A 22,255-nucleotide genomic window follows, 5' to 3' on the forward strand; every position below is an offset into this window, starting at 1 on the left:
GATTCATTGACAGTTATAATGTAATCTATATACTGTACATGATAGGCAGTTAGTGAATGGAATGGAATCCCACTCTGTTACTGTTTGTTCACACATGTACTATTCAACCACCACCATAACCCTGTATGACAAGGCCCTACAAGAAAGGCTGTCTGCCAAAACCAGGCCTTTATGACTCCCAGTGCTAACAGGGGTTTTTGTTCTGTTCAGTTAATATACAGACATACAGATTGTTCCTTATCAGATCACTTTGCCAGATATAAAGCTGAAACAGATCCCTGAAAACACAGAGATCGTCCAGGAGCAACTACAGTCTAGATAGCCACTGAGAGACAAAGACACCATTCTCCAGTCTCGGACTGTTTCCGTACAAGCACTCCAACATCCAAAGTGCCACCTACCCCTCTCTCACCTCAGAGATTCCTCTCAACCCTCTCTCACCTCAGAGAGGTAACAGATTCCTCTCTACTCTCTCACCTCAGAGAGGTGCACAGCTTCCTCTCTACCCTTTCTCACCCCAGAGAGGTACACAGATTCCTCTCTACCCTCTCTCATCTCAGAGAGGTACACAGATTCCTCTCTACCCTCTCTCACCCCAGAGAGGTGCACAGCTTCCTCTCTACCCTTTCTCACCCCAGAGAGGTACACAGATTCCTCTCTACCCTCTCTCACCCCAGAGAGGTACACAGATTCCTCTCTACCCTCTCTCATCTCAGAGAGGTACACAGATTCCTCTCTACCCTCTCTCACCCCAGAGAGGTACACAGATTCCTCTCTACCCTCTCTCACCCCAGAGAGGTACACAGATTCCTCTCTACCCTCTCTCACCCCAGAGAGGTACACAGATTCCTCTCTACCCTCTCTCACCCCAGAGAGGTACACAGATTCCTCTCTACCCTCTCTCACCCCAGAGAGGTACACAGATTCCTCTCTACCCTCTCTCACCCCAGAGAGGTACACAGATTCCTCTCTACCCTCTCTCATCTCAGAGAGGTACACAGATTCCTCTCTACCCTCTCTCACCCCAGAGAGGTACACAGATTCCTCTCTACCCTCTCTCACCCCAGAGAGGTACACAGATTCCTCTCTACCCTCTCTCATCTCAGAGAGGTACACAGATTCCTCTCTACCCTCTCTCACCCCAGAGAGGTACACAGATTCCTCTCTACCCTCTCTCACCCCAGAGAGGTACACAGATTCCTCTCTACCCTCTCTCACCTCAGAGAGGTACACAGACTCCTCTCTACCCTCTCTCACCCCAGAGAGGTACACAGATTCCTCTCTACCCTCTCTCACCTCAGAGAGGTACACATATTCCTCTCTACCCTCTCTCACCCCAGAGAGGTGCACAGATTCCTCTCTACCCTCTCTCACCCCAGAGAGGTGCACAGACTCCTCTCTACCCTCTCTCATCTCAGAGAGGTGCACAGATTCCTCTCTACCCTCTCTCATCTCAGAGAGGTGCACAGATTCCTCTCTACCCTCTCTCACCCCAGAGAGGTGCACAGACTCCTCTCTACCCTCTCTCATCTCAGAGAGGTGCACAGATTCCTCTCAACCCTCTCTCATCTCAGAGAGGTGCACAGATTCCTCTCTACCCTCTCTCATCTCAGAGAGGTGCACAGACTCCTCTCTACCCTCTCTCATCTCAGAGAGGTGCACAGACTCCTCTCTACCCTCTCTCACCTCAGAGAGGTGCACAGATTCCTCTCTACCCTCTCTCACCCCAGAGAGGTGCACAGACTCCTCTCTACCCTCTCTCATCTCAGAGAGGTACACAGATTCCTCTCTACCCTCTCTCACCTCAGAGAGGTGCACAGACTCCTCTCTACCCTCTCTCATCTCAGAGAGGTGCACAGACTCCTCTCTACCCTCTCTCACCTCAGAGAGGTACACAGATTCCTCTCTACCCTCTCTCACCTCAGAGAGGTACACAGATTCCTCTCTACCCTCTCTCATCTCAGAGAGGTACACAGATTCCTCTCTACCCTCTCTCACCCCAGAGAGGTACACAGATTCCTCTCTACCCTCTCTCACCCCAGAGAGGTACACAGATGCCTCTCTACCCTCTCTCACCTCAGAGAGGTACACAGACTCCTCTCTACCCTCTCTCACCCCAGAGAGGTGCACAGACTCCTCTCTACCCTCTCTCATCTCAGAGAGGTGCACAGATTCCTCTCTACCCTCTCTCATCTCAGAGAGGTGCACAGATTCCTCTCTACCCTCTCTCACCCCAGAGAGGTGCACAGACTCCTCTCTACCCTCTCTCATCTCAGAGAGGTGCACAGATTCCTCTCTACCCTCTCTCATCTCAGAGAGGTGCACAGATTCCTCTCTACCCTCTCTCATCTCAGAGAGGTGCACAGACTCCTCTCTACCCTCTCTCATCTCAGAGAGGTACACAGATTCCTCTCTACCCTCTCTCACCCCAGAGAGGTGCACAGACTCCTCTCTACCCTCTCTCATCTCAGAGAGGTGCACAGACTCCTCTCTACCCTCTCTCACCTCAGAGAGGTACACAGATTCCTCTCTACCCTCTCTCACCCCAGAGAGGTGCACAGACTCCTCTCTACCCTCTCTCACCTCAGAGAGGTACACAGATTCCTCTCTACCCTCTCTCACCTCAGAGAGGTACACAGACTCCTCTCTACCCTCTCTCATCTCAGAGAGGTGCACAGACTCCTCTCTACCCTCTCTCACCTCAGAGAGGTACACAGACTCCTCTCTACCCTCTCTCATCTCAGAGAGGTGCACAGACTCCTCTCTACCCTCTCTCATCTCAGAGAGGTGCACAGACTCCTCTCTACCCTCTCTCATCTCAGAGAGGTGCACAGACTCCTCTCTACCCTCTCTCATCTCAGAGAGGTGCACAGACTCCTCTCTACCCTCTCTCATCTCAGAGAGGTGCACAGACTCCTCTCTACCCTCTCTCATCTCAGAGAGGTACACAGACTCCTCTCTACCCTCTCTCATCTCAGAGAGGTGCACAGACTCCTCTCTACCCTCTCTCATCTCAGAGAGGTGCACAGACTCCTCTCTACCCTCTCTCATCTCAGAGAGGTGCACAGATTCCTCTCTACCCTCTCTCATCTCAGAGAGGTGCACAGACTCCTCTCTACCCTCTCTCATCTCAGAGAGGTGCACAGACTCCTCTCTACCCTCTGGGTCATGTTTCAGGGGGTTAGTGGCAGCACGGGGAGAGATGCTCCAGGTGGGTTTCGTTTACTAACGTATGCCGCATTCATTTGTTCAATCTCTCATTGGTTCTCTTGTTCGCCTGTTCAAAGGATCTCTGCTCATGTGTCATATTAGACTGCATGTGGTTTGCTGTGGTAATAGAATTGCTTATTGCGATGCTAACTCAATTATTCCTGAGAGCCCTTATCTATGGTGCCGGGGTACGAGCCGTCTTGGCTCTGGATGATCATCAGCATTCAGCAGCTTGTGAATTTGTGAACAAAGGAGGTAGCTACCCCTCAGAGGCGAGAAGGCTCATGAGGAGTAATTGAATTGTTTCTTGTTGTTGATGTTGTTGCCGGTGCCTGGCGCCGGCGCTGGCAAACACGGAGGGGAAGGCTAGCGAGGAGGAAAGCTAATCTTCCATCACTCCTTCATTTTACTAGCCTGCTGAACACACACACACACACTCAGTTTTTGATGAACTCCTCAGTTATATCCCTCTCCCCTGTTCTCTGGCACTCTCATTCACCCTCTATCTCTTTTTCTTTTTGCCTCCCTTCCTCTCTCTCTCACTCTGTCTCTGTCTGTATTTCTCCCTACCTCACCACCCTCCCATCCCCCTCATACATCCTCCCTCTCTTCCCTCTGATTTCTTGCAGACGGAGCAGTTTGTGCATGCGCTCAAAGACGAGCTGGTGAAGAGCGCCTTGCTGGCCCTCCACGCTGCACAGCCCGGTTATGTTACGAAGAACCAGAACCAGACCCTGCCAGGCCACCAGGGTCACAGCCACCAGGACCACCCTAGTCCCAGCCAGAGGGGTCAACAAGGCCAGAGTCCACCCCAGAACCCAGGCCACAGTCCTGGGCAGCCATCGGCTACAGACAGCCCTGTGGTGGTGTGTAATAATGTGGATGGTGGCTCCCAGACGGCTCACAACAGAGAAGACGGGCAGGCTCCTCTGAATCGCCAGGACTCCATACCGTGTCATAAGGAGTACGACGAGGAGGAATGGGCAAGTCCTGCTGTTTCTATACCATCCTCTCACTCTGTCTGCTCTGCTCTGTCTGTCTGTGGGTCTCAATCTCTGTCTCTTTTCTTCCTCTCTCTCAATTCAATTCAAGGGATTTATTGGCTTGGGAAACGTATTTTACAAGTGAAATAAACAATTAAAAAAATAACAGTAAACATTACAGAAGAATAGACATTTCAAATGTCATATTATGTCTATATACAGTGTTGTAACAATGTGCAAATAGTTAAAGTACAAAAAGGAAAATAATCAAGCATAAATATGGGTTGTATTTACAATGGTGTTTGTTCTTCACTGGTTGCCCTTTTCTTGTGGCAACAGGTCATAAATCTTGCTGCTGTCATGGTACACTGGTATTTTACCCAATAGATATGGAAGTTTATCAAAATTGTATTTGTTTTCGAATTCTTTGTGGGTCTGTTTAATCTGTGGGAAATATGTGTCTCTAATATTGTCATACATTTGGCAGGAGGTTAGGAAGTGCAGCTAATTTTCCACGTCATTTTGTGGGCAGTGTGCACATAGCCTGTCTTCTTTTGAGTGCCAGGTCGGCCTACGGCGGCCTTTCTCAATAGCAATGCTATGCTCACTGAGTCTGTACATAGTCAAAGCTCACTCACTCTCTCTGTCTCTCTCTCTCTGTCTCTCTCTCTGTCTCTTTCTCTCTCTCTCTGTCTCTCTTTCTCTCTCTCTCTGTCTCTCTTTCTCTCTCTCTCTGTCTCTCTTTCTCTCTCTCTGTCTCTCTCTGTCTCTCTTTCTCTCTCTCTCTGTCTCTCTCTGTCTCTCTCTCTATCTCTTTCTCTCTCTCTCCATCTCTCTGTCTCTGTCTCTGTCACCCTCTCTAGCTCTGTCACTCTGTCTGTCTCTGTCTCTTTCTGTCTCTCTCTCTCTCACTCTTTCTCTGTCTTTCTGTCTCTCTCTCTCTGTCTTTCTGTCTCTGTCTCTCTGTCTCTGTCTGTTTCTCTGTCTCTGTCACCCTCTCTAGCTCTGTCACTCTGTCTGTCTGTCTCTTTCTGTCTCTCTCTCTCTCACTCTTTCTCTGTCTTTCTGTCTCTCTCTCTCTGTCTTTCTGTCTCTGTCTCTCTGTCTCTGTCTGTTTCTCTGTCTCTGTCAGTCTCTCTCTCCCTCTGCCAGTGCAAGTCTAAAAGTTGCTGTATCTGATGATAAACAATAGTTAATATCAGTTCCAGAAGTCTTAAGAAAATGTGTGTGTGCGCGCGTGCCGTGTGTGCTAATAGAAACGATGGGGAATGAAGCCAGAGCTGACAGCAGGGACTTAGCCGGAGTCACACACTACAATTCCTAATCAGCCATCAAACAACTGTCTGCCTTTGAGAAGAGTTCAGAAACACTCACCTCTGAGACAAAGGACATCCAAACTGCACTCCAACACACACACACTAAGCCATGCTTGGCAAGCCTAATTACTTTCCCCAACAGGCAGAAAGTGAATAAATCAATTAAAAAAGGTGGGTATTATGAGGACAATACGAAACAGTTTGGAGGCTTTCCGTTCCAAAGTAGAAAAGCACTTTGAGAGTTGTCTCTTCAAGCAGGCTGCAATTGTCATCTACTGAGAGTAGAGAAACTCCTCATGATGCTTCTGTGACCGATTTGATTTTGAGACAATGAAAGTTAAAGGCTAGTAGAACTCTGGTGATAAGGGCTTTAAACAGCCAACGTCCAATCATACTCAAACCCTTGTAGTGGGTTTGTAGAGATATACATCCATATTTAACATGGTTGATATTATATACTACATTCTATGTTTTGGGATCAAATAGTACCTTGAACATTGTGGTTCGCTAACAGACAGGTGTGGAACATGGATTCTTCTTCCAGACAGATCACATGGGGTGGCAGGGGAGCCTAGTGGTTAGAGCGTTGGACTAGTAAACGAAAGGTTGCAAGATCAAATCCCTGAGCTGACAAGGTAAAAATCTGTCATTCTGCCCCTAAACAAGGCAGTTAACCCACTGTTCCTAGGCTGTCATTGAAAGTAAGTCTTAACTGCCTAGTTAAATAAAAATAAACATGCAGATTGACCTCCTTCTCTCTCTCTCTCTATCACACACAAACACACACAGAGGCCAGGTGCTGATGTTGTGTTTGTCTCCTCTAGGACAGGGTGTGGGCCGACGTGGCGAAGAGCCTCAACTGTGTCATCGCCATGGTGGACAAGCTCCAGGAGCAGGAACCAATCATCAACAACCAGGAACAACCAATCCCTAAGCAGGTCCTGGCTGATGTCATCACCTCCCACAACCCTGGTAAGAGTTTCACCTCTGAATGTGTCGTATATCAAAGAGTGACTCAAGTAAGAGTTAACAGAAAAACACAGCGCTACACCCATAACAATGTCCTATAGCCTTGTCTTGCCATGTTGAATCACCTACATACAGTTATATAGTCCTGCAATACCAACCAGAAAGACTTCCATAGAGTCCTGGATGCATCTAGATGGCAGAAGCTCTCGTCCTCGGTCTTAACTCCTTCTCACCACATGGTGGCAGTCACGTCCCACGACAGCCAGTTGCAGTATTTGGTCTGCACAAAATCTGCACACACACACTCTCAGAAATGACAGAATGAAGCACAGGAGGTTGGTGGCACCTTAGTCGGGGAGGACGGGCTCGTGGTAATGACCGGAGCATACATCACACGCGTGATGCCATTCTATTCGCTCCGTTCCAGCCATTATTGAGCCCTCCTCCCCTCAGCAGCCTCCACTGGAATTAAGGTAAGACGGAGAGAGTGCATAAATAACGCAAGGACCTCTTGTTATTCACACCCAGACGTTATCTCCCCTGCATCCAATCAAATCCTCTCTCAGGCCTCTGCTCGGGGCGGCAGGGTAGCCTAGTGGTTAGAGCGTTGGACTAGTAACCAGAAGGTTGCAATTTCAAATCCCCGAGCTGACAAGGTACAAATCTGTCATTCTGCCCCTGAACAGGCAGTTAACCTACTAGGCCGTCATTGAAAATAAGTATTTGTTCTTAACTGACTTGTCTGGTTAAATAAAAGGTAAAATAAAAAATAAAATAGATGAGGTCGTGTCCCTACTACTGCCAAGTGGTTGGCAGATTGGTGCAGGCTTAAGTCTGACTGGGTGAAGGTGTTGGCTCCCGTATAGTGTGCATGTTGGTGAATCATTAGTGTGTATGAGCATGGCAGCCGATCGAGTGACGTCTTTTTCCAAACATTCACAGAGGTAAGCAAGACCCGCAGCATTGTATTAAGGTAGAGAACAGACACAGGGAGTAAACAGGACCTGCAGCATTGTATTAAGGTAGAGAACAGACCACAGGGAGTAAACAGCACCTGCAGCATTTTATTAAGGTAGAGAACAGACCACAGGGAGTAAACAGCACCTGCAGCATTTTATTAAGGTAGAGAACAGACCACAGGGAGTAAACAGCACCTGCAGCATTTTATTAAGGTAGAGAACAGACCACAGGGAGTAAACAGGACCTGCAGCATTTTATTAAGGTAGAGAACAGACCACAGGGAGTAAACAGGACCTGCAGCATTTTATTAAGGTAGAGAACAGACCACAGGGAGTAAACAGGACCTGCAGCATTTTATTAAGGTAGAGAACAGACCACAGGGAGTAAACAGGACCTACAGGTAGAGAACAGACACTAAACAGGACCTGCAGCATTTTATTAAGGTAGAGAACAGACCACAGGGAGTAAACAGGACCTACAGCATTTTATTAAGGTAGAGAACAGACACAGGGAGTAAACAGGACCTGCAGCATTTTATTAAGGTAGAGAACAGACCACAGGGAGTAAACAGGACCTGCAGCATTTTATTAAGGTAGAGAACAGACCACAGGGAGTAAGCAGGACCTGCAGCATTTTATTAAGGTAGAGAACAGCCCACAGGGAGTAAACAGGACCTGCAGCATTTTATTAAGGTAGAGAACAGACACAGGGAGTAAACAGGACCTGCAGCATTTTATTAAGGTAGAGAACAGACCACAGGGAGTAAACAGGACCTGCAGCATTGTATTAAGGTAGAGAACAGACCACAGTAGAGAACAGGACCACAGGGAGTAAACAGGACCTGCAGCATTTTATTAAGGTAGAGAACAGACCACAGGGAGTAAACAGGACCTACAGCATTTTATTAAGGTAGAGAACAGACACAGGGAGTAAACAGGACCTACAGCATTTTATTAAGGTAGAGAACAGACACAGGGAGTAAACAGCACCTGCAGCATTTTATTAAGGTAGAGAACAGACCACAGGAGTAAACAGGACCTACAGCATTTTATTAAGGTAGAGAACAGACCACAGGGAGTAAACAGGACCTGCAGCATTGTATTAAGGTAGAGAACAGATGAGTTCCTTTAAAAAAATGAAATGAATCCATGGACAACACTGCGGTGGCCTCCTGGCATAGCCACGGGAAGTAGTTTGGGGGTGGGTGTGCTGAAGACCTCTATATCATCGGCCCACTAATACCGGACTAGTAAAAGGCCCACTACACTACTTTTGTGATAAAAAAAAATTAAAAAGCTAAATGTATGAGTGTTTACCAGCATTTGCAGCTTCAGTCTGACAATTATCTGTACAAAACAGTTAATCGGATAATACCTGTGGAATATAAAAATACTTGCTTGAAATACAGTACTGTGCAGAAGTTTTAAGCAGGTGTGAAAAATGCTGTAAAGTAAGAATGCTTTCAAAAATAGACATGTTAATAGATTATATTTATCAATTAACAAAATGCAAAGTGAGTGAACAGAAGAAATCTACATCAAATCAATATTTGTTGTGACCACCCTTTGCCTTCAAAACAGCATCAATTATTCTAGGTGCACTTGCACACAGTTTGATGCAACTCGGGCAGGTAGGTTGGCCCAAACATCTTGGAGAACTAACCACAGTTCTTCTGTGGATTTAGGCAGCCTCAGGTGCTTCTCTCTCTTCATGTAATCCCAGACAGACTTGATGATGTTGAGATCAGGGCTCTGTGGGGGCCATACCATCACGTCCAGGACTCCTTGTTCTTCTTTACGCTGAAGATAATTCTTAATGACTTTCGCTGTATGTTTGGGTTTGTTGTCATGCTGCAGAATAATTTTGGGGCCAATCAGATGCCTCCCTGATGGAATTGCATGATGGATAAGTATCTGCCTGTACTTCTCAGCATTGAGGAGACCAATAATTATGACCAAATCCCCAACTCCATTTGCAGAAATGCAGCCCCAAACTTGCAAGGAACCTCCACCATGCTGACCATAGTTGAGTCGCTTGGCCTTGTTTCCACGTTGGAGGTATGGCTTTTTGGCCGCAAGTCTTCCATGAAGGCCACTTCTGACCAGACCTCTCCGGACAGTAGATGGGTGTACCAGGGTCCCGCTGTTTTCTGCCAATTCTGAGCTGAAAGCACTGCTGGACACCTTCCGTAAGCGTGATGTGTCTCGTCTGCTGCAGTAAGTTTCCTTGGCCGACCACTGTGTTTACGGTCCTCAACGTTGCCCTTTCTTTGTGCTTCTTCATAAGAGCTTGGACATCTGGAAACCCCTGTCTGCCTGGGAGAGACCTTGCTGATGCAGTATCACTACGTTGGGTCTTGTTGCTGTGCTCAGTCTTGACTTTTGACAGTAAACGGTCTTCAGCAACCTCACCTTGTTAGCTGAGTTTGGCTGTTCCTCACCCACTTTTATTCCTCCTACACAGCTGTTTCTGTTTCAGTTAATGATTGTGTTTCAATCTACGTATTGCATTGATGATCTTTAGCACCTGTTTGGTATAATTGTTTAATCATACACCTAACTATATGGCTACAAAATCCCTGACCTTGTGCAGGTGCACCTAGAAGAATTTATGCTGTCATGAAGGCAAAGGGTGGTCACACCAAATATGGATTTCATTTAGATTTTTCTTCTGTTCACTCACTTTGCATTTTTTTAATTGATAAATATAATCTATTAACATGTCTATTTTTTAAAGCATTCTTACTCTGCAACATTATCTGCTAAAACTTTTGCACAGTACTGTATGTTTTCCAGTTTCTTGAAATACTTTGCAAATGCAACTTATTTCTATGTAAAAACTGAAATGGTCTTCATTCCTTTTCCATTTTAATAGACGTCTTATCCAGAACAACTTACAGTAGTAAGAGCTTCCATTTTCATACTTTTTTGTACTGGTCCCCCGTGGGAATCAAACCCACAACCCTGGCATTACAAGCAACATTTGTACTGGTCCCCCGTTGGAATCAAACCCATAACCCTGGCATTGCAAGCACCATTTGTACTGGTCCCCCGTGGGAATCAAACCCACAACCCTGGCATTGCAAGCACCATTTGTACTGGTCCCCCGTGGGAATCAAACCCACAACCCTGGCATTGAAAGCACCATGCTCTACCAACTGATCATCACAAACCACTTGATGTCTCAATGTACTTAATTACTGGATTCTGCATTGTTTTTCTTCATGGTGATGGAAAGTCAACAGGTACAAACCTAGATGACCAGCCTATGTACAATACAGTAATGTACATTTACATTAAGTGGTTTGTAAGGATGGTAAATTAGTACTGCAAAAAAAATTATTGTTATTCCATGTTAATTTGAAGGTAGACCTTGAAATACATCCACAGGTACACCTCCAATTGACTCAAATAATGTCAGTTAGCCTATCAGAGGCTTCTAAAGCCATGACATCATTTTCTGGAATTTTCCAAACTGTTTAAAGGCACAGTCAACTTAGTGTATGTAAACTTCTGACCCACTGGAATTGTGATACAGTGAATTATAAGTGAAATAATCTGTCTCTAAACAATTATTGGAAAATGACTTGTCATGCACAAAGTAGATATCCTAACCGACTTGCCGAACTATAGTTTGTTAACAAGAAATGTGTGGAGTGGTTGAAAAACGAGTTTCAATGACTCCTACCCAAGTGTATGTAAACTTACGACTTCAACTGTATATCAGTCCACTACAGAGGTCTATATCAGTCCACTACAGAGGTCTATATCAGTCCACTGCAGAGGTCTATATCAGTCCACTACGGAGGTCTATATCAGTCCACTACGGAGGTCTATATCAGTCCACTACAGAGGTCTATATCAGTCCACTACAGAGGTCTATATCAGTCCACTACAGAGGTTTATATCAGTCCACTACAGAGGTCTATATCAGTCCACTACAGAGGTCTATATCAGTCCACTACAGAGGTCTATATCAGTCCACTACAGAGGTTTATATCAGTCCACTACAGAGGTTTATATCAGTCCACTACAGAGGTCTATATCAGTCCACTACGGAGGTCTATATCAGTCCACTACGGAGGTCTATATCAGTCCACTACGGAGGTCTATATCAGTCCACTACGGAGGTCTATATCAGTCCACTACGGAGGTCTATATCAGTCCACTACGGAGGTCTATATCAGTCCACTACAGAGGTTTATATCAGTCCACTACAGAGGTCTATATCAGTCCACTACAGAGGTCTATATCAGTCCACTACAGAGGTCTATATCAGTCCACTACAGAGGTCTATATCAGTCCACTACGGAGGTTTATATCAGTCCACTATCAGTCCACTACGAGGTCTATATCAGTCCACTACAGAGGTTTATATCAGTCCACTACAGAGGTTTAGTCCATACAGGTCCAGTCCACTACGGAGGTCTATATCAGTCCACTACGGAGGTCTATATCAGTCCACTACGGAGGTCTATATCAGTCCACTACTACAGAGGTCTATATCAGTCCACTACAGAGGTCTAGTCCATATCAGTCCACTACAGAGGTCTATATCAGTCCACTACAGAGGTCTATATCAGTCCACTACGGAGGTCTATATCAGTCCACTACAGTCCACTACAGAGGTCTATATCAGTCCACTACAGAGGTCTATATATCAGTCCACTACGGAGGTCTATATCAGTCCACTACAGGAGGTCTATATCAGTCCACTACAGAGGTCTATATCAGTCCACTACGGAGGTCTATATCAGTCCACTACAGAGGTTTATATCAGTCCACTACAGAGGTTTATATCAGTCCACTACGGAGGTCTATATCAGTCCACTACGGAGGTTTATATCAGTCCACTACAGAGGTCTATATCAGTCCACTACGGAGGTCTATATCAGTCCACTACAGAGGTTTATATCAGTCCACTACAGAGGTTTATATCAGTCCACTACGGAGGTCTATATCAGTCCACTACGGAGGTTTATATCAGTCCACTACGGAGGTCTATATCAGTCCACTACGGAGGTTTATATCAGTCCACTACAGAGGTTTATATCAGTCCACTACGGAGGTGTATATCAGTCTACTACGGAGGTCTATATCAGTCCACTATGGAGGTGTATATCAGTCTACTACGGAGGTCTATATCAGTCCACTACGGAGGTTTATATCAGTCCACTACGGAGGTCTATATCAGTCCACTACAGAGGTCTATATCAGTCCACTACAGAGGTCTATATCAGTCCACTACAGAGGTCTATATCAGTCCACTACAGAGGTTTATATCAGTCCACTACAGAGGTCTATATCAGTCCACTACGGAGGTTTATATCAGTCCACTACGGAGGTCTATATCAGTCCACTACGGAGGTCTATATCAGTCCACTACGGAGGTCTATATCAGTCCACTACAGAGGTCTATATCAGTCCACTACGGAGGTCTATATCAGTCCACTACGGAGGTCTATATCAGTCCACTACGGAGGTCTATATCAGTCCACTACGGAGGTCTATATCAGTCCACTACGGAGGTCTATATCAGTCCACTACGGAGGTTTATATCAGTCCACTACAGAGGTCTATATCAGTCCACTACGGAGGTCTATATCAGTCCACTACGGAGGTCTATATCAGTCCACTGCAGAGGTTTATATCAGTCCACTGCAGAGGTTTATATCAGTCCACTACAGAGGTCTATATCAGTCCACTACAGAGGTCTATATCAGTCCACTGCAGAGGTTTATATCAGTCCACTACAGAGGTCTATATCAGTCCACTACAGAGGTCTATATCAGTCCACTACAGAGGTCTATATCAGTCCACTACAGAGGTCTATATCAGTCCACTACAGAGGTCTATATCAGTCCACTACAGAGGTTTATATCAGTCCACTACGGAGGTCTATATCAGTCCACTACAGAGGTCTATATCAGTCCACTACAGAGGTCTATATCAGTCCACTACGGAGGTCTATATCAGTCCACTACAGAGGTTTATATCAGTCCACTGCAGAGGTTTATATCAGTCCACTACGGAGGTCTATATCAGTCCACTACAGAGGTCTATATCAGTCCACTACAGAGGTTTATATCAGTCCACTACAGAGGTCTATATCAGTCCACTACAGAGGTGTATATCAGTCCACTACAGAGGTGTATATCAGTCCACTACAGAGGTGTATATCAGTCCACTACAGAGGTTTATATCAGTCTACTACGGAGGTCTATATCAGTCCACTACAGAGGTCTATATCAGTCCACTACGGAGGTCTATATCAGTCCACTACGGAGGTTTATATCAGTCCACTACAGAGGTTTATATCAGTCCACTACAGAGGTTTATATCAGTCCACTATGGAGGTTTATATCAGTCCACTATGGATGTCTATATGGTCGCTAATAATAGTAAAGGCCGAGTGCACTACTTTTGTGAGAAAAATATATTTTCAAAAAAGTATATATTTTTGTATTAATATATTTTGTTTTTATTCAGATTTTTAGGGGAAGCTTACCAGCCTCCTGGTCAGCTTTAGTCTGTCAAGCCAGACAAGCTCTTATCTTTTCACTTCTATGAAAACAGTCAGTCTGGGAATGTACCAAGAGACATGGAACAGTCATTATGAAACACCAGCCTCTTTGGTTCATACTGCAGTATCCAACAGGCATTATGAAACACCAGCCTCTTTGGTTCATACTGCAGTATCCACCAGTCATTATGAAACACCAGCCTCTTGGGTTCATACTGCAGTATCCACCAGTCATTATGAAACACCAGCCTCTTGGGTTCCTACTGCAGTATCCAACAGGCATTATGAAACACCAGCCTCTTGGGTTCATACTGCAGTATCCAACAGGCATTATGAAACACCAGCCTCTTGGGTTCCTACTGCAGTATCCAACAGGCATTATGAAACACCAGCCTCTTGTGTTCATACTGCAGTTATCCACCAGGCATTATGAAACACCAGCCTCTTGGGTTCATACTGCAGTATCCAACAGACATTATGAAACACCAGCCTCTTGGGTTCATACTGCAGTATCCAACAGGCATTATGAAACACCAGCCTCTTGGGTTCATACTGCAGTATCCAACAGTCATTATGAAACACCAGCCTCTTGGGTTCCTACTGCAGTATCCAACAGGCATTATGAAACACCAGCCTCTTGGGTTCATACTGCAGTATCCACCAGGCATTATGAAACACCAGCCTCTTGGGTTCATACTGCAGTATCCACCAGTCATTATGAAACACCAGCCTCTTGGGTTCATACTGCAGTATCCACCAGGCATTATGAAACACCAGCCTCTTGGGTTCATACTGCAGTATCCAACAGGCATTATGAAACACCAGCCTCTTGGGTTCCTACTGCAGTATCCAACAGGCATTATGAAACACCAGCCTCTTGGGTTCATACTGCAGTATCATCCAGTCATTATGAAACACCAGCCTCTTGGGTTCATACTGCAGTATCCACCAGGCATTATGAAACACCAGCCTCTTGTGTTCATACTGCAGCATCCAACAGGCATTATGAAACACCAGCCTCTTGGGTTCATACTGCAGTATCCAACAGGCATTATGAAACACCAGCCTCTTGGGTTCCTACTGCAGTATCCAACAGGCATTATGAAACACCAGCCTCTTGGGTTCATACTGCAGTATCATCCAGTCATTATGAAACACCAGCCTCTTGGGTTCATACTGCAGTATCCACCAGGCATTATGAAACACCAGCCTCTTGTGTTCATACTGCAGCATCCAACAGGCATTATGAAACACCAGCCTCTTGGGTTCATACTGCAGTATCCACCAGTCATTATGAAACACCAGCCTCTTGGGTTCCTACTGCAGTATCCACCAGTCATTATGAAACACCAGCCTCTTGGGTTCCTACTGCAGTATCCAACAGTCATTATGAAACACCAGCCTCTTGGGTTCCTACTGCAGTATCCAACAGTCATTATGAAACACCAGCCTCTTGGGTTCATACTGCAGTATCCACCAGTCATTATGAAACACCAGCCTCTTGGGTTCATACTGCAGTATCCACCAGTCATTATGAAACACCAGCCTCTTGGGTTCATACTGCAGTATCCACCAGTCATTATGAAACACCAGCCTCTTGGGTTCATACTGCAGTATCCAACAGTCATTATGAAACACCAGCCTCTTGGGTTCCTACTGCAGTATCCAACAGTCATTATGAAACACCAGCCTCTTGGGTTCATACTGCAGTATCCACCAGTCATTATGAAACACCAGCCTCTTGGGTTCATACTGCAGTATCCAACAGTCATTATGAAACACCAGCCTCTTGGGTTCACTCCACTTGACCACTACATTCCACTACATTCTCAAACCTCACTAAAGAAGGATGGACTTTCTGCCTTGACCCCACTGATGTTTGACATATGTTTGCTTCAGATACATTTTGAATCCACAATTGTTTCTAAATTAGAGACCCTAGAAGCTAAACAAACTGTCCAAACTATCTAAACTATGAACAAACAATGATCTCTCTTGTAAGAAATATGTAACTAAATTAGATATGTTAGAGCTGCAATCAGCTGCAAAACTTTTCTCAAACATTTAAACAAACCACTGAAAGGGTTTTCAGTCCTTGGAGAACATACCGTAACTGAAGTTTTGAAACAATCTTCAAGATGGCAACCTAACATTTTCATAAACAATTCTCATCGTCTTTAATGCTGATGCATTTCTAGGCTCCTTAATCAGCACAACTAAAGATGTAGAGAAATCAGGACACATGAAGATTCCAACATAAACTGTGTAATATATGGTTCTCATGTCTTCTCCTGTCATGTCTCTCTCTATGTTGCAGAAGGGGATTGGCGGGAGCAGCTCTGCCCTCTGGTGGTGAGGTTGAAGGAGTGCGTCGCAGAGGTGGTGGTGCGGGCCAGGAGGGCCATGACCTTCATCCTGCTGCAGGAGGCGGCCTGCAGCATCCCCCAGGGACTGTTCCTCAAGCAGAGGAGGGATGTGGTCTTCAGTCAGGCGGTAGGTGGCCACCTGTGAAATGAGGACTCCACTTTGGAAACAGCCTATAGATATTTGGTGCAATTGATTTGTCATGTCAAGGCTCTTTAACCAATGCCAACGTTTTTCAGCAGTTAGGAAGCTAGTTATGATGTACAGTATCAAACCACCATTCAACAGCATGTGTGTAATTTACACAAGAGATTAGTTAGCATTTCACTGACTATGTTTCTACTGAAACACTGCTCCTAATCCTAACATAATGCAGTAATTGGAAGTGATCCAGCAAGTCTTTGAAACTCATCCGGCAGCAGCTCAGACTACTTGCAGGAAAATGACATTCAGAGGTTGTTTGAATTACCTTGTGACCTAGATAAACAGGTCATTTATCAGCTGATAATGCCTTAGGATGTCATGTTCCATACATAATCTCTGCAGCAGGGGGTCAACTCAGTCCACAGTTGGGCAGTAGGCTTTTGTGTGAATTAGGGCTGAACCCCATTAGTTGACTGGAATGACATGGGCCTCTGCATTTATTTTTAGCCAAGGGTTTCTGTAATTACACAAAGACAAATGTAATTGTGCCCATCTCAGTGAACTAACCCATTGCGAAGGCCTAGACTAAAAGCCAATGTATGTTTGATCTGAAAATCTGGTCGGAGGCTCCATATGGAAGGTGTGAGGCAATTATGGAGCCTCCAGAGACACGCAGAGGCCAAGTCGAGCTCTGTACCACATCGCCATGCACCTCTTAAATGTTGTAACAATGCAGAAGGCTCTGTATAGCTCTGCATTGACATGATTGGTTGACGGTAGTTGGGGCCGGTACATCCTGTATAAACACACTCACTTCCTTGACAACTTCCTTCGCAACAGTTCTTCACTGCTCTGTGAAGCTCAATAAGTATGAATGCCCTGATTTCTGTAAAGGCCGTATCACAGTAAATGCTGCATGGCCAATGCAGACTTCGGACTGACCATGCAGAACCCAGATGCACAATGCACTTCTCTCTCCAGAATGAGCTCTCTCCTGCCAATTTGTGCACATTCATTTATCTCAACTTCATTGTGTGAATTGTTTACGGTTGGTTGTTAGTGTATATCCCGTTTCATTACATATATCACCAGTAGTACATTTACCATCATTAATTCCTATAATTTCTAATATACAATGTTTGTTTTGTTATGGTCATTTCTGTTAATGCATCCTATATATTATTATTCCAGTCTTCCTGTTCTCATTGTCAGAGTGGGCACATTGTTTGCAGAGCACACAACCTGTGCTACACTGGGAAACACGTTTTGGTTCATTTCATTCCATTGAACAGTTTTGTCTATTCAATTTATTCATTGTCTTTTGTTTGGAGCGTTCCTGTCAATGTTGAGTAAGGACGCGCATCTGATTGTGCATAGAAGTATATACGCCTGCAAATGTAGGCATATAAATGTGCCCATTTGGGGATCTGATAGTGTTTCTGATTGGCTTAATACACCACCCCTAATGAGCTGTGGAGCTTCTCAAAGTAACGTTTTCTTCACCTCAAACAGCAAACGGTCTTTTTTTTGTTTTACATCCGTTGAGAATGACAAAAGTTCCTCAATGTATTTGAAAAATCTTCCCAGCTCTCTCCCTTTTGGTAACCACTCAGCGTGAAAGGGAACAATGTTGTGCTCTGATCCAGTGGGAACGTCATAAAATAGTTCTACCTGATTACTCCTTATCAGTGCTTGACTTGGACTTAAATAGGTTCCCGTACTCATTTTGGGTGCTGCTACTGTTTTATATATAGGCGCAGGAGCTCCACAATGCTTTTGACATAATATTCGCAAGTATTAGAACATTCTAGGTACTGCTTCTCAGCTCCGGTGAGCTCCTGCCCAAGTCAAGCACTGCATCTTATCCCGTGCGCAAATACCCTACAGCTGTGTCTGTCGAGCTCACTGGAAACTCTAAGGGTCCCAGAATATTTTATACAATGTTGCAAGTTCCCTAGCATTAGCTTCCAGCCAGACCAAGTTAATAGTTGATACAATGTTTCAAGTTCGTTGCAGACAGGCAATGCATAGCCAATGTGATTTATAGGATATTTTTTTATCATGATATTTTCTATCTGAGGGCTGCAATGAAGATGCTATTATAAATGAAATGAAAGTCTTCCACGTAAATGTGCATAGAATAACTATAACTGGCACACAGATCAGCAGAAAGGGTAAGATAAATTGGCATTCCACATGAGAAAGGTTGCAGGCTCCTGGTGTAGCTTATTACCGGCAACTTCAGGAGAGTAATGGACGAATCTGCGAAAGCCAGCAGGAGCGAGAGAATGGTTGGGTCAGGTTAAGTTTTTTTCTCCTGGTTATCTAGATCTTTGGCTCCCTCTTGAGTAATTAGTGTGTTATTTAATCAAACAGTAAGCTTAAAGCATCAGACAAGCTCAATGCATATAGTTGATTTTATTGAAACACATAGGGTTGTGCCTTTATTTGGAAAAAATACACGTTAAGAAATGTAGACCAATTGATTGGTCGAAAGAACAGACGACTTTTGGTCGACCAAGGTTTTTTTGGGGCGGGGACTGCCCTAGTGTGAATGCCTTACCCTTTGCCCAACTGGATACAGAGATAATAATATAAGTGGATGATGTGAATAAATTATGAGGTGTGCCGTGTTGCTTTTTGATTGAACCCTGACGATGTGCCGTGTTGCTTTATGATTGAACCCTGTGTGTGCGTGTGTGTGCGTGTGTGTGCGTGTGTGTGTGTGTGCGTGTGCGTGTACAGCTAGCTGCGTTGGCGTGTGGTTTCGTCATGAGGCTGTACGCGGGGATGGAGGATAAGGGCTTCCTCAGGCAGCTCCACCTAGTGGGCCTGGTGGCACAGTTTGAAAGCCTGCTAAGCACCTACAGTGAGTACTCTTGTAGGGTCCAAGGTCAACTGTCTTACACACTGATCTAAGGTCTGTTTTTGAATTTCCACCCATAACAGTGGAGTTTAGGATTGAGGGAAGATAAGCTCATCCGAGATATGTGTCTAAGGGTAACTTTTACCTAAAGGATTTCCCAATTTGAAAGGTCCTTCAAGACTAACAAAGAGTACAGGAAGTTGTATAACATGCTTTTATACGAGTAACGCACAGTTAATAAAAATGGTACCATTTGATAATATTTTGTACCATTTGTCATAATTGTGCATTACCATGATAGAATGTGTAATGCAGTTTAAAACCATTATATTTCCATGATCCACATCTATACCATTGTATAAATGAGGCAATACTATGGTATTATTTAGGTGCATGGCAGTACCATCATCCTTCAAAGCTAAAACCATGGTACATTTCCATGATTCAGATCTATACCATGGTATAAATTATGAAATACCATGGTCATATTTAGGTACTATGGGAATTTCATGGTAGTACCATCATACGTCAAGGCTAAAACCGAGATGAAGACTGTACCATGGTATTAGTGAAAATACAATAAGGTTACCATGGTTATGAATGAAAGTACCATAGTGGTAGCATGGTACATTTTTGTAAGGGATAGTTTGAAGGCATGTACTGCAGACAGATTATCTGGTTACCATGGAAACGGCTTGATTCACTGACTAAAAGTCTCATCAAAGAGAGAGAACTTCTATGATAACTTCTACGATAACAAATCACGTTTCATGTAGTTACTTTCTTCTGAACTTGTTTATGGTACTTTCTAATACGTCAAGCTAGTTTACAGAGTAGCGAGCTAACTAGCCAACTAGCTCTGTAGCTATGAATTGTTAATCTTCCATTGTTTAGCGAAGTAGCTAGCTGGATTTGTAACCTTTTGTAACCAGGACAGATTTAAGCAACAATCACCTCCCTAAATGCTGTTTACATTGATATCCATACTGAAAGAAGCAGTTATGGACCTCATGGGCACCCTTAACTTTTCACTTAATTTTAGGAGGAATTCACCATAAAATGATTTGTGCCAGTGACTTAAAGTTAAGGAAACTTTAAGTTAATTTTCCCCTCATTTCCCTTAAGGTGTTTTATGCAAATTGGCCCTATTGCCCATTTTGTTGCCCAGTGTATTTCTCCTACTATGACCAGAACAGATTGTCTACTTCAAGCGAACAGGAAGTAACCTATAATTGACTAATTGGTGCTGCTGTTACAGGTGAGGAGATTGGCATGCTGGAGGACATGGAGGTGGGCATCTCAGACCTGCACCGGGTGGCCTTCAAGATCACCCAGGCCAAGACAGACAACCCCTGTGACCTGCAACCTGTAGTCATCGGCAGGCGGTGAGACTCTATTACCCAGCATCCTTTAACCAGTGGTTTTGTCATGATATGGGAGATTACATAGTGTGAAATAGTTTTTTTTTTAGAGATCAGCTTGGGGACTTCATATATCATACTGTAATATAGAGTAATACATTATTATTGATCCAACTTGCCAAATTGTTTTATCAGGTGTATAGGTTTTCCTATTCTCTCTTGGACAGATCTCCGTAAACATAACTGGTACCGTATAATCTGTCGGGAAGAAATGGGATGGGTGGGATAATGTAGTAGCAATAGTTGCTGTGTTTGGTTTTTTTGTCACTGGTCATTTGGAAAATCACGATTTCGCAGGTGTTAGCATCTTTCATATTTAGAAAGGAGAGTGCGTCTAAGTAGTCCTTAGACTACTGGCGCAGTAGTCTAAGGCACTGCATCGGAGGGCTAGCTGTGCCACCAGAGATTCTGGGTTCGAGCCCAGGCTCTGTCGCAGCCGGACACGACCGGGAGGCCCATGGGGCGGCGCACAATTGGCCCAGCGTAGTTCGGGAGGGTTTGGCCACCAAGGATGTCCTTGTCTCATTGCGCACTAGCGACTCCTGTGGTGGGCCGGGCGCAGTGCACGCTGACCAGGTCGCCAGGTGTACTGTGTTTCCTCTGACACATTGGTGGCTTCCGGGTTGGATGTGCACTGTGTCAAGAAGCAGTACGGCTTGGCTTGGCTTGTGTTTCGGAGGACGCATGGCTCTCGACCTTCGCCTCTCTCGAGTCCGTACGGGAATGCAGCGATGAGACAAGTCTGTCTACTACCAATTGGATACCACGAAATTGGGGAGAAAAAAAAGAAAGGGGAGGGCAGATTTGGCCTGTAACTTTTAAAAAGAGAGAGTGGAGCTCCTCGTTCTGGTTCCGCTCCTCGTTCTAGCATCTCTTCTCTTAACACGTATGGACCCAGAACTTAATCGAGCAGCTGACCAATTACATGAGACTTTAGTTCTGGGTTAACCGAGATTCAGCTTTTCCTATTTCACCAATTCTACCTACTGATTGAGGTGGTGTAGATGGTAGTCTAATTATTCCAAAAGCAGTAGACATACTGCAGCGAATTTGGGAGGTAGCCAGGGTTGAAAAGTCCTTAAAAACGTTTATTTTCCATCTGAGAATAATGAATAGGTTAGCTTCCACATGACTTACAGTGAGCCATTTCCAGTTATCCAGGCTAATCTACTTCAAGTCGATTGTAATAATAAAACACCTGTATTTGATTGGTCGTGGCTGTAAATATTCCACTGAAGCCTGACTGTGTTTGTTTAAAAACTGATCCTGTATCTCAGTAACGGGAGTAGCAACACATTTGTCTCAATGCTGACGTGTGCTGTTAACCAGTAAACCTGTCAGATGGGTAATAAATAGTCATGTAATACTATCAGACCAATCAGTTCCATGTCAAGGCCCAGTGAAAGTTGTGTGGATATCACGCCATCCTACTTACTGTCACTTCAGACTCCACCAAGCCTCTGTTCAGGCTTGTGCTCAGATTTGAAGTGTTAAAAGAAT

The 22,255-nt window shown here is 44.7% G+C and overlaps 1 protein-coding gene across 16 annotated transcripts in view; it reads left to right on the forward strand.

Moving 5' to 3' along the window:
• The window catches only part of LOC135507014 (type II inositol 3,4-bisphosphate 4-phosphatase-like), a 333,119-nt gene that overhangs the window by 295,524 nt on the left and 15,340 nt on the right, over nucleotides 1-22,255 (forward strand). For all 16 annotated transcript variants that reach the window (XM_064926488.1, XM_064926482.1, XM_064926486.1 and 13 more), the window contains 5 exons: nucleotides 3,840-4,193; nucleotides 6,334-6,481; nucleotides 16,278-16,453; nucleotides 19,214-19,337; nucleotides 20,593-20,719. In XM_064926488.1, coding sequence (XP_064782560.1) covers nucleotides 3,840-4,193; nucleotides 6,334-6,481; nucleotides 16,278-16,453; nucleotides 19,214-19,337; nucleotides 20,593-20,719 — 929 coding nt within the window. The remainder of the gene's footprint in view (nucleotides 1-3,839; nucleotides 4,194-6,333; nucleotides 6,482-16,277; nucleotides 16,454-19,213; nucleotides 19,338-20,592; nucleotides 20,720-22,255) is intronic.

This window comes from Oncorhynchus masou, chromosome 20, assembly GCF_036934945.1.
Source record: "Oncorhynchus masou masou isolate Uvic2021 chromosome 20, UVic_Omas_1.1, whole genome shotgun sequence".
In the NCBI taxonomy this organism is placed as follows: Eukaryota; Metazoa; Chordata; class Actinopteri; order Salmoniformes; family Salmonidae; genus Oncorhynchus; species Oncorhynchus masou.